The 12,619-nt window shown below is 39.6% G+C and overlaps 1 protein-coding gene across 6 annotated transcripts in view; it reads right to left on the bottom strand.

Moving 5' to 3' along the window:
- LOC123745860 (nicotinamide phosphoribosyltransferase) overlaps positions 1–8,858 on the bottom strand; it is a 36,349-nt gene extending 27,491 nt beyond the window's left edge. Inside the window, exons 1-3 of one of the 6 annotated variants that reach the window (XM_045726944.2) lie at positions 8,746–8,857; positions 6,284–6,354; positions 3,153–3,315 (exon numbers count right to left, since the gene is read on the bottom strand). In XM_045726944.2, coding sequence (XP_045582900.2) covers positions 3,153–3,315; positions 6,284–6,354; positions 8,746–8,796 — 285 coding nt within the window. In that variant the 5' untranslated portion in view covers positions 8,797–8,857. Of the gene's footprint in view, positions 1–3,152; positions 3,316–6,283; positions 6,355–7,876; positions 7,901–8,745 lie in introns of those variants that run through there. The other 5 variants (XM_045726948.2, XM_045726946.2, XM_045726945.2 and 2 more) reach the window with 5 other exon arrangements.
- Positions 8,859–12,619: the final 3,761 nt, after the last annotated feature.

Genomic DNA, 12,619 nt, shown 5'->3' on the forward strand with positions numbered 1-12,619 from the left:
GGCAGTGAGGCATCAGGAACAAGGGCAGTGAGGCATCAGGAACAAGGGCAGTGAGGCATCAGGAACAAGGGCAGTGAGGCATCAGGAACAAGGGCAGTGAGGCATCAGGAACAAGGGCAGTGAGGCATCAGGAACAAGGGCAGTGAGGCATCAGGAACAAGGGCAGTGAGGCATCAGGAACAAGGGCAGTGAGGCATCAGGAACAAGGGCAGTGAGGCATCAGGAACAAGGGCAGTGAGGCATCAGGAACAAGGGCAACAAGGGCATCAGGAGGTAGGGTGAGAATAGATCTGGATAGGGTTATTCAAGATATAAAAACTAAGAAAACTGTTTTCATTATCTAATAAAATAAAAATCATCTACAAAGTAAAAATAAATAATGATCCCCCTGTACATGTGGCCACCAGCCACAGAAAGTGATCAAATATAAAGGCAATATGAATCTTTTTGAGTAAATAGTCAGTTTGGCAAAATGAGCATTGATGCTTTAAACCTTTATCCTTCCTGAAGGCCATATAAAGGAACACTTATCTTTCCTCATTATAATAAAACTATAACGTTAATAAAGATGAATCTTGTCTCATCAGCCATTACAATATTTTCTAGTCACACAACACGCACAATGTATTTCATAACCACAATCCTGGATGAGCAATGAAACCAAAATTAATCCTATGAAACAAAAAGGCCAGTCAGTGCACTTTAAACACCAAGACATCCCACAACAATCAGTTATCACAGGATCTACGACGCGAAACCCCACCTGATTCTCAGCGTCTAGACAAGGATGATCCTAATTACTAAAAACTGCCTTCACAAGACTGCAATTTTTTCATGCTCACATAAAAGACCTCAATGCTGATTAATATCTAACCAGCCACGCATGATGCTATTGTCATAGCATAATACCGTATAATACCGACTTTATATTAATTTAAACATTTCAACAGGTAATCACATCTTCAATCTAAAATAAATTGTCATAACAGTCAAATTACCTTCATGACAAGCAACTAGCAAACAATGCAACCTAAAAAAAAAAAAAAAAAGGTCACAAGAAAATTACTAACACAATATCTGTCATTTGCCTTGAAAATCTACAGAAAGTCCTCTTAACAATGCTGCAAGTCATTTTTATGAAGAACTGCCCTTTAATTTTCAAAGCAGCCTGATACAAATACAATGAAGAGACTACATTATTCCATGAAATAAATTCAAGTGAAATTAAAAAGCCAGACCACTAATGCATGATGGTACAGTACTGAAAAAGCTCGGTGAAGCACAGAATAAAAGCCCTGCACCTGAAATCCTGAGTGAACACATACCTTGAGGACTGATAATGCTCATCAAAACACTTAATTTATGTCAGAACACCAGCCATAGATCTTCTCCACCTCATTCATCGGTGCCATATGCTACCCCCTCCAAACAAAGGATGACATGCACACCCTCACCCCAACTTTTCATTCATCACATTAGGTCATGCAACATGAGACATGCAAAGCAGCTGTAAAGGAACTCGAATTTTCTTTTTTTTCCCCCCATCATAACATTTATGAAAGTTAATTGTCAATAATTACATACAAATTATGATAATCCACATGCTATCAAATTATTACTGATCTAGATATGTACTATGTATATATAGCAATGACTACACAAATACTGAGTGGCGAACGATTGCATTTGACTCACTAGGTCAACTTTTACTCCTACAAAGTTATATCCATTTAATTTAGAAGATTGTAGGGATTACTTTGTCAGCATAACACCTGAAGAATGACTCCTCATAAATCATAAACAAATAATGTTTCTTAATCACAATATCTCCCTGGTATCATTGTAATCAAGTAAGCTGCAATATTACATAAACCCTTAATAATCTTAATGGTCTGGCATTCAACAATTATAGCAGAGACAACTTTAATTATAACCACTAAAGTAAACATTTCTTGCAAACCTATTTGAATATATAACTACTGTATATTGACAAGTGGTAGCTGTAAAAGCTACTACTACTATAAGACAAGCTACTGTATATTTTATAAAGTGGTAGCCTCGACAAACAAGTTACTGTGAAAATTATAAGGGTTAGGAGTCCCCACCATTAAATCATCAAGTGAATTGAATAAAACTCACAATCATGCAATATATATTTTCACAAACACCTAATAGACTATCAGTATTAAACATGCAGTGTGAATAAGGTGAATGAGCATGCAGTTAGATATAATACATGTGGGGTAGATCATAGGGTATAAATGAGTTGATTTAGGATGCCGGATTAGCAGATAGTTACTTAGGTGTTCAACAGGTAGGGAATTGCAGGTTTGGGATGTTTGGCATTTGTCAGAATACTTGACAGACGTCTGTGACTATAGGTATATGACAAGTGAAGGTGCCGAGTAAGTGCAAGTTGCAGGAAGAAAGTCATGCCAAATTGATCTGTGGGTTAGTGTGAAGGTTGGATTAAGTCACTGGGATCTGACTAAGTGTAATGTGGGTAGGGGTGTGAGGTTGGAATGAAGTTAGTGGTTACTGAGCAGGTGCAAGGTGGGTTGGCATGATTTATGTTTATATGTTGGATGGATACAGCCCAGCTGATATCCTACAGATTGTTTATTTTTGTATGATGTTCTTTAACTTTTTAGGCTTCACTCTTTTTACAACTACTACAGTATTATTTTACTGTAATAATTACAAATAGTACTTATATACTTTGACATTATATTTTAAGGGATAATTTCACGTAGCAATCACGTAACACAAGCACAGTACAGTATAAGAAATAATACTGGTGTTCAATAATAGCTCAGGAAAGAGTGTAATAAAATTCAGTAAAATGTGCTTAATAAGCTAGATTGTGATAGCCATGCTGACTGATGTGTTGCTAGAATCAACAATCTGATTTATCAGTTAGCTACCACGGCAGCCAAGCCTCAGCTAAGCTCTTCGAATAGACAAGTCCTTTCCTATCGGTAATAATTTACATACATGCCAAATCAAGCCGCTTTATTTCTTAAATAAAGACGCTAAAATATTAGTGCCACCTTATCAGTCTCTTGCAAGTACAGCTACAAATACTGTATAAGAAAAACTTCTTCAAATGAGCACAACAAATTTCAGATTGTAACAGGTTCATTGTTACTCACTTCTAGGATGTAGTTCCAGCCCTCTTCATTGAATACATTGTCATTTTTGAAGTGAGCAGCAAAGAGTTCTTTAGCTTCCTGAATATTTTCCTTTGTTAATACTGGACCTTGCAGCCATCGTTTAAGAATGTATTGTAGACCAAAGAAAACAGTGTAAGGAAACCTGAGAGGAACGAATTATAGAAATCAGGCATGATATCTGCATAACAAAAATCCTTAATGCTACACACACAGACACACACACACACACATGCTGGATTGAAAATTTTAAGAATACGAATAAAAGCACTGTACAGTTTATGCAAAATTTAAATCAAAGCTAAAGAGAAATATACATTAATCAAATTAAGACAAATCTGGACATATAGTACATAACTTATGACAACACACTGATCAAGTCATGAAGAATGACTGCAATAAAGTGTGACAATAATGCAGTAGGCAAACAAAAATAACACATTCCTGTAGTTGATATAGTTGATATGGATTTTGTACTAAGAACATCAAATTAGTGCGAGTGAAAAATTTGCTTACTGTAGTTTCGAAAACAAGTTTTATTATTAATTTCAATACCTGTACTGTTTAAATAAGGGTCAGAAAAAGAGATAGGTCTTCTCAAGAGGACATGAGAAGGCCAAGAGATAAATTATACAGAAATAAGCCTTATGTTAAAACATTGTAATAAAGTACTCATATATTGAAATTGGTCTGAAAATATTATTAATAAAGTTACAGTTACAGTACCTTTCCATCTTTAAATTGTCAGGGGGAACATACATCTACATTTGATAAAAGCATTTTGCTATATTGTCAATTTGTAGGTTTCCATTGTACTGCATTAGTATTCAAGATACATGTACAGTACTGTATATAAGGTATTGTATTGACTAGATACTGGATAATGTACCACTAAGCTAACAACCTTACAGGAGCACTTGGTTCAAAAAACACAAGCCCACTTGGATAGGGCAAATCATGATATTGTTTCGCATCTAGGCAATACTGCCTGTCGACACGATTTGTTTGCTAGTGGAAACTTAAACTAACCCAATAAGTCCTTTGGCTGCACTAGGGAATAATGGTATACACAAAAAGAATGAACTTGTGATGCATTAACTCTTAACGCATACGTTGAATCATGGGGGGCATGTTGATTTAAACTACTGTATTATTCTCTGGGTTTTACACCAATGATGCTATGGTAATATAGGTACCAATCATCATTTGAACATGATAAAGGAACTGCAGACCAAGTGGTCCATATGAGACAGCTCCTATTTTATATCCATAGTAATAAATATAAGCTATCTTGTATGGCCAATAGACCCCATATATTAATGAGTTTGGGAGGATATAAATAGAGGCTGCCTAGTATGAGCTACAAGGCAGCTCCTATTTATATCCCATGAAATTAAATAGGAGCTACCTCGTATGGACCAATAGGTCTCATGCAGTTTCCTCTGCTATGTAGTACAGTAGTAGTAGTAGGCATCCATCAGTCTCAGGAGACTATGGAGTTGTGCCCTGGTTGTCAGTCTGGAGTGGCCTCTCCAGGGCTCAAACCCTGGGTATGTTGATATAGGGTAGAAGCTGTTATGTACTTATTGATAAATACATACACTCATTCATACAGACAGCAATGTAAAAACGATCATATAGAATCCAAGGTCAGTGATAGCGTCTGGCTCAGGCAGTCTCCTGTGGAATTTTTATTTTATTTTATTTATATATACAGTATATACAAGAGTTCTTATATTCTTATAAATCCACTAGCACACAGCATTTTTGGCAGGTCCTTAATCCTAATTTTCTCCAGAATTCGACTCACCAAATCTTTTAACAACCAGGTACCCATTCACTGCTGGGGGAACAGAGGCTATAGTTAAGGACTGGTACCCGGTCAATCCTCTCCAGCCAGGATACAAACCCAGGCCAAAGCACTCTCGAAGAGCCAAGGCGAGTGTTTTACCACTGCGCCACAGGGACTGCTAAAGAGATTGCGAATTCTGACATTGACAGACAGGGTGATGTGGTCTGCCACACACAGTACATGTTCAGTGCATCAAACAGGCTACAATGTAGATATTCAGTTTATTTCAACTTTTCCCTACATTTTCCATACAAATTATCAATTCTATATATAAAAACGAAATTATTTTTGCATACAGTATATGCGAGCCCATCTTCAGAGCAAATCCATTACCATGAGAAATCTCACCCCTTTCCCCTCAAACCAGCTGGATAGTTATCTAGAGATTTGTGATGGCATGAAAAGCATATTATGGTTCCAGTAATACATGTAAACTGGCAAGTGAACCTTTGTCCTCAACAGAGATTATTCTCTAGTTATAACTTTATTGTATCATAAATCATTGATTTAAAATATAAAAAGTATATGCTGGAAAAGTCTTATTTAAATAATTTGCTTTCTGCAAATGGAATTCTCTGGTACACTGAAATAGTTTTGAATTCCATATTTCATATTACTGTCAATAATACACGGTATTAATGTAACCAAATGTAATGAAACCTAACCTAACCAAATCTTAACCTAAACTAACCATGGATAGAGAAGATAATAGTTCAGTACTAATTATGTAGTCGTTCTCAATCCATTCCCGTAAAAAAAAAAAAATTACAGTACTGTACTTTAAAATTTTTACATATGAAAAACATGTATACTAATATTTAAGAAATAATGAAATAGACTTACAAGCATGAAAAATGCAACAGTATATTTGATATGCAAATGCTTTCATCTTCTTGCTCAAGGCTCATTTACCATTTTCTGTTCTATAATGAATAATAACAATGAGAAGTGCATTTCTTTCTCTAACTAGAATGTAAAAGAGAAAAGGTTAAACATATATCAATGAGAATATGCAAATCAATGTAGGAAAATAAATAAGGTAGAAGTAAATTTTTTTACTGAACTGTACAGTATTAGCAACTAAAATTTATAAAATTTCATGAAGCAAGAGGAGATTATCTAGAAACATTCAGCTCTTAATAATACAGTATGGCTACATCCACTAATCAAATTGCCCATATAGCTTTCCCAGATTTTTAGTTAAATTAACAAAATGACACAGAAACCCTTTCTCAAGACAATAAAGATATGTTTAACATACCTGCCTCCACGCGACTCAAAATACGAGTACACCGATGTGGTACCAGGAGGGTAAAGACAGTGGTGAGAACTCTGAAACAAAAATGACCTTACTCTAAAAAACAGTAACAAACAGTACAACTAAATGACTGAATGAAACTAATGTACTCAATGTCTCTTAAGGAACTGAGCTCCAGCTCCTAGTACACTACCTTTCAACCATAAATTCGTCCCTGTAAAGCATCCACAATGACATTTCTTATACTGTATCTGCATTCAAATTTATACCTTATTATAAAATAAAATTTAGATTCATTATATCGTATTAAAACATGACAGATCATATGTAAATACAGTACGATGTGTATACCAGTACAAAGGTAGTACTGTAGAACATCTTAGATTTATTTATGGGACTCCTACACTATTAAATTGGGTTAGGAGAGGCTACACTTAGCGAGGCTTTCTGTGGTAGTGAGGTCTGACTGCCTCACCACTGTCATTAGCTTCTAGGATTATTGCCTTGGCAGTGAAATAGTACGGTATTATCTACTAATGTAGAGAACAGGAAGTCTCTTAGCCCTATCAATGTCCCACTAACAATGGGTGAACTTGACAATGAACCTATCTATCTACTACTTAGAGCCAACTTCATTTAACATTGCTGACTGAATGATGCACACATCATTCATATATCGATGAATTATCATCTGCTATGCAACACCTTTAGCCTTAGGTAAAATTATAATCAACCATATCATGTCAAAGAACACTTGGGAGGAGAAGTATAATTTAGTGGTTAATTACTGTGAGGCTTTTGAGGGAACTACAGTATATTTAATTACATTAAGTTGGGATAATTCCCACAGCCATAATACTAGGCATAGTTGATGTAATTCATGATGCAGACTTCAGTAGTTTATCTTTTTAATCTACAGAACTAATTTTAGAAATAAGTTATTCAAGTTACATTAACATTGAGGGAAATTATATTGCTTGATCAAATTTCTGGGATTAGACAGTTAAAAAATTGTCCAACCCATGCCATTCAAAAGTAAAACCAAAAAGTACTTAATTTTATCCTTCAAACCTTGTGCTTCAAACTCACACTGTAACTTGTACTACCCACTAACTTTCACTGTAGTTATCTTTCTAACTCTCAAATAAAAATCATTATTATTATTATAGGAAGCCTGCATTTGAGTTTATCAAGGTCCTCCTAAGGACATCTACTAATCCTTCCCCAGAATACAACCCACAACAGTTGCCTAACTCCTGGGTACCTGCTGAGCTTACCAATGTGAAAACCAATGTGCTCAATTATTACTGTACTGCCATGGGATCGAACCCTGGATCCCCAATTGTGAGTCGAGAAAGAAGCCAACTGTACTCTTGGACCCTCATCTATGGCACTATTAGACTATGGTGTAGAGGATAATAGACAGATCACTTATGTCAGGTTGAGCACCACTGGGTCTGGCCAGTAACTGGGTGGGTATGTTCCAACACTTTGATAAGCGTCTTATAATAATACCCTAGACCTTGATAAGCGCAACAGGCTTCAAACAATGGTATCCAGGTACTAAATATACCCTGGGCAGGGGTATACAGGTACCATTTATGCCCTTGCAAAGGGCAAGACTGTCCGCATGATCACCCATCCGGCTACTGGTCCGTGGCTCTGCATGTTGCTAAACATGGAGCAATGCTCCCGACCGTGTCATCTATGACTGTGGTAGACACGTACAGGTCGTGTACAGACACGTAGAGGTCGTAGCAGACCCGAACAGATCGTAGCAGACACGTAGAGGTCGTAGCAGACACGAACAGATCGTAGCAGACACGTAGAGATCGTAGCAGACACGAACAGATCGTAGCAGACACGTACAGATCGTAGCAGACACGTACAGATCGTAGCAGACACGTACAGATCCTAGCAGACACGTAGAGGTCGTAGCAGACACGTACAGACCGTGTACAGACACGTAGAAATCGTAGCAGACACGAACAGATCGTAGCAGACACGAACAGATCGTAGCAAACACGTACAGATCCTAGCAGACACGTACAGACCGTAGCAGACACGAACAGATCGTAGCAGACACGTACAGATCGTAGCAGACACGTACAGATCGTAGCAGACACGTACAGATCCTAGCAGACACGCACAGATCCTAGCAGACACGTACAGATCCTAGCAGACACGTACAGATCCTAGCAGACACGTACAGATCCTAGCAGACACGTACAGATCCTAGCAGACACGTACAGATCCTAGCAGACACGTACAGACCGTAGCAGACACGCACAGATCTGTACCGAGTAGTCCCGTTCACTTCACACATTTCAAAAATTTAAGCCATTTTGTAGCCATCTCCTTCCTACAGCAGACTAATAAACACCAGCCGCTCCCCCATACAGACATTCCTGGCCACCGTCTTCCAAGGAAACCCCAAGAAATAACCCCAAAAGCCTCACTTTTACCTTGTACGAGTCAGCAAGCAGAATAACATTGTCAACAACACCTCCCTCCATGACTGCCAAGTGTCAACTGAATGTAATTCACGAAACTAAGCCCCCGGAGGCTCCGCCCACGCGGTTGCCAGATGCACGCATCGACGACACCTTATATACCTTATATAATATTATATAGGGTAATACCCTATATAATATAATATATATGCCACAGTATATACCCTATATAAGTCACCCTACACGGCCTGTTTTACACCTTACACGGCCTGCCTCTCACCCTACACGGCCTACCTCTCACTCTTACAAGGCCTACCTCTCACCCTTACACGGCCTGCCTCTCACCCTAGACGGCCTGCCTGTCACCCTACACGGCCTGCCTCTCACCCTATACGGCCTGCCTCTCACTCTTATACGGCCTGCCTCTCACCCTACACGGCCTACCTCTCACCCTACACGGCCTACCTCTCACTCTACACTGCCTACCTCACATCCTACACGGCCTGCCTCTCACCTTATACGGCCTGACTCTCACTCTTATACGGCCTGCCTCTCACCCTACACGGCCTACCTCTCACCCTACCTCTCACTCTACACTGCCTACCTCACATCCTACACGGCCTGTCTCACACCCTACGCGGCCTACCCATCATTCTACATGTCTTCCCAAACCAGTTATCATTCCTCACGGATTTCCCCGAGCCTACCCTTCAACCTATACAGTCTAAAAAGTACCATACACGTCCTTTTTAATGAGTAAATAAAATGGAGAGATACAGATTAAAGGAAAGTTTAGAAATGGGAAATGTAGAATGAGTTATGAGGGGGAAATATAGAATAAGATATGAGGGGAAATGTAGAATGAGTTACAGAGCGGATCTCATCGAAACTTAAAAATACTGAACAGTTTGGAGGTTGTTGATCCGGACAACTTCTTCAAAATGTCAGATGTAACACAAACAAGGATTAATGGTTTCAAGCTCAACAAGTCACAATGCTGGACAGAAAACAGCAGATGCTTTTTCACCCACAGGGTTATAATCCCATGGAACCGCCTACTCGCTGAAGTCGCAACTCAAAAATTTGCTAAATTTTAAAATCCGGCTGGAAAAAATTATCATGACAAATTGGGGGGGGGGGCCTTTGATAAGTCGCCGGCTTCCTGTTCTCGTCGAGGCCACTAGTGGCCCTCAGGTAAACTCAGGTAGGAGTTATAATAGTAGGTTTATTCTCTTATGCAAGGAGCTGCGAGAGTTTGTGAGGTTCTTCATACGTATTTTAACATATATGGGGGTATGTCTAGATAAATGCAGTGTTGTATTCACATATAGACACTCATGCTGTTTGTATATATGTTTTTATGGCCTGTTTAAGGGTATTTTTTGGGAGGGGATGGTGTCTCTCTCTCTCTCTCTCTCTCTCTCTCTCTCTCTCTCTCTCTCTCTCTCTCTCTCTCTCTCTCTCTCTCTCTCTCTCTCTCTCTCTCTCTCTCTCTCTCTCTCTCATTTGAACGTCACTTTCACTTTGATACAAATAATAATTTACGTTATTTGATACGAGCGTGTGGGTGTTTATCAAAGATAGCGCTTGTCTGAACAGACGAGCGCAGATTTGAACAAACAAGTGCGTGTTTGAACTTGAGCGCGTGTGTTTGAACAGGTTTCTTGTCTCAATAAACATACTTGAACTTGAACTTGTGGACAATGGACCCAACTCCTAGAAGTTTGACATTCAGTGCCGATAATGGCATAAGCATCACTAAGCGACCTCTGCCGTTGCGTCTGATCCTCTTAAACGGCGTGAAATGCCCTTATAGCGTGCAGGGCTCAGGGCCAACTCATGAGATTCTGAAAATTCTGGGACACTTCAATCACTTGTGCCAGATCGAACCTCTGAAACTGGAAAGAAACTGGTAAATACATAGTGGCATGAAGTGAAACGGAAATATGTAAATGAAACTTAGAGTTTCACATAAGATGCAGTTACACATATAGGCAGTTTTTTTTATTATTATTATTATTTTCTACCACAGACGTGGCCACACATTTACAATGCTAACCAGCATATATACATTTTCTTCTGTCCTCCATGGACAGGGTTAGAGAAATGTTAAACATATAGTTCAAGGGTTTATTGAACTCAACCACCACTACCATCCACGGGATGGGTATGGGGTCCACTACCACCCCATTCCGTGAACTTTGGCAATTATCACTTCAGTAATTGGAATGGAAATTGTTGGTAAATAGAGCAGTGATAGCGGGGGTGAGGGGGAGTCAGGCAACTGGTATTGTGTTACATCCATGGAGGGAGGAGTATGGAGTTCGACCTTGAAGGGACCCAAGGCCCTCCATACGAGCTGAGGTGCAGGCTTCTTGTCCCCCATGAGCAGAAATTATTAACAGATAATTCGTAATAACGCAGCAGTTGTCTGACGCTATTTACTGTTAGAGTGAACAGACGCATCAAGAGATAGAGAAACGTGCCCAAACGTCTCCGCCCACACGGGAAACCAATGAATAACACCTTCCGGTTGTGGACATGTCTTTTCCCCTGAGACTGTATGGCAACGAGTCCGGACATAATAACTCACTCTTCTTTGAAGATTTGAGAACTCTTCCATTACCACTCCGTGAAAAATACACAACTATTTTGCCTAGCCAGAAGCCTCAGAATCTAGTCAGAAGCCTCAGAGTCTAGTCAGAAGCCACGGGCTCACCATAGCCCGTGCTACTTGGAACCTTTTGTTCCAAGTAGCAAATCTTAAACAACAGCAACTCAGAATCTATAGGCTATATCCGCGTATAGCCTCATGAGCCGACACTCAATAATTCCAAAAAAAAGCGTCAATACTGTAGTGATTTTAATTTCCATAAACCAATGCTATTTTTTTCGCTTGGGTCGATAGTTAAAATTGTATACACACGTATGGTGTGTGTATGGGGGAGAAGGGGGGAGTTATATCAGGTGTGTAAGGGGGAAGTTATAGCAGATGTGTTGGGGTAAGTTACAGCAGGTGTGTGAGCAATATTACAGCAGGTGTGTGTGCTCAGGGTCTGGGTGACAACTCAGTGACTGGGGAGGGTCCATATACACATTGCATGATGGGAAACATCCATTGCAAGGCCACATTGCAGCTCGCAGCATTATATCTGGATTTACAACACACGAACCGTTTCAAACATGAAGTTTTTTGTGAGTGTTAACGTTCAAAAACACCAGGTGTAGATAATGTATAATTATTTAGCACCGAGCTTAGCTTGTGAAGGAATGAGTGAATGAGCCAATGGGGGGAGGGGGGCAGAACCCCCATTATTCTTGATGGTGCTCCAAAAAGCAACCAAATGGGTGAATGAGTCAAAGTATCATGAGTAACTCCATGGGTGTGTTTGTTTACCTTTCGTCTTCTGTGTCAGCGGCCTCCCGACTCTATTTTTCGGTGTGTAAGTGTTGTTATACACACTTTGGTGTGTATTACGACACTTTGGTGTGTATTACGACACTTTGGTGTGTATTATGACACTTTGGTGTGTTCACAACCTCCTGTTTAAATGCCTAAACATGCTAAACGTAAACTCACTCCACATATTCTCTTGTGCCATTTACATGTGCAAAACCTTGTTCCTAGATGCAAATCCTGATCTGAAACTCTTCCTTGAGAGATGTAATAGAACCCATAATCAGGTGGTTGAGTGTGCCTGTGTTGCGTGTGCCTGTGTTGCGTGTGCCTCTGTTGCGTGTGCCTCTGTTGCGTGTGGCTCTGTTGCGTGTGCCTCTGTTGCGTGTGGCTCTGTTGCGTGTGGCTTTGTTGCGTGTGCCTCTGTTGCGTGTGCCTCTGTTGCGTGTGGCTCTGTTGCGTGTGCCTCTGTTGCGTGTGCCTCTGTTG

Source organism: Procambarus clarkii, chromosome 88 (genome assembly GCF_040958095.1).
Source record: "Procambarus clarkii isolate CNS0578487 chromosome 88, FALCON_Pclarkii_2.0, whole genome shotgun sequence".
Classification (NCBI taxonomy): domain Eukaryota; kingdom Metazoa; phylum Arthropoda; class Malacostraca; order Decapoda; family Cambaridae; genus Procambarus; species Procambarus clarkii.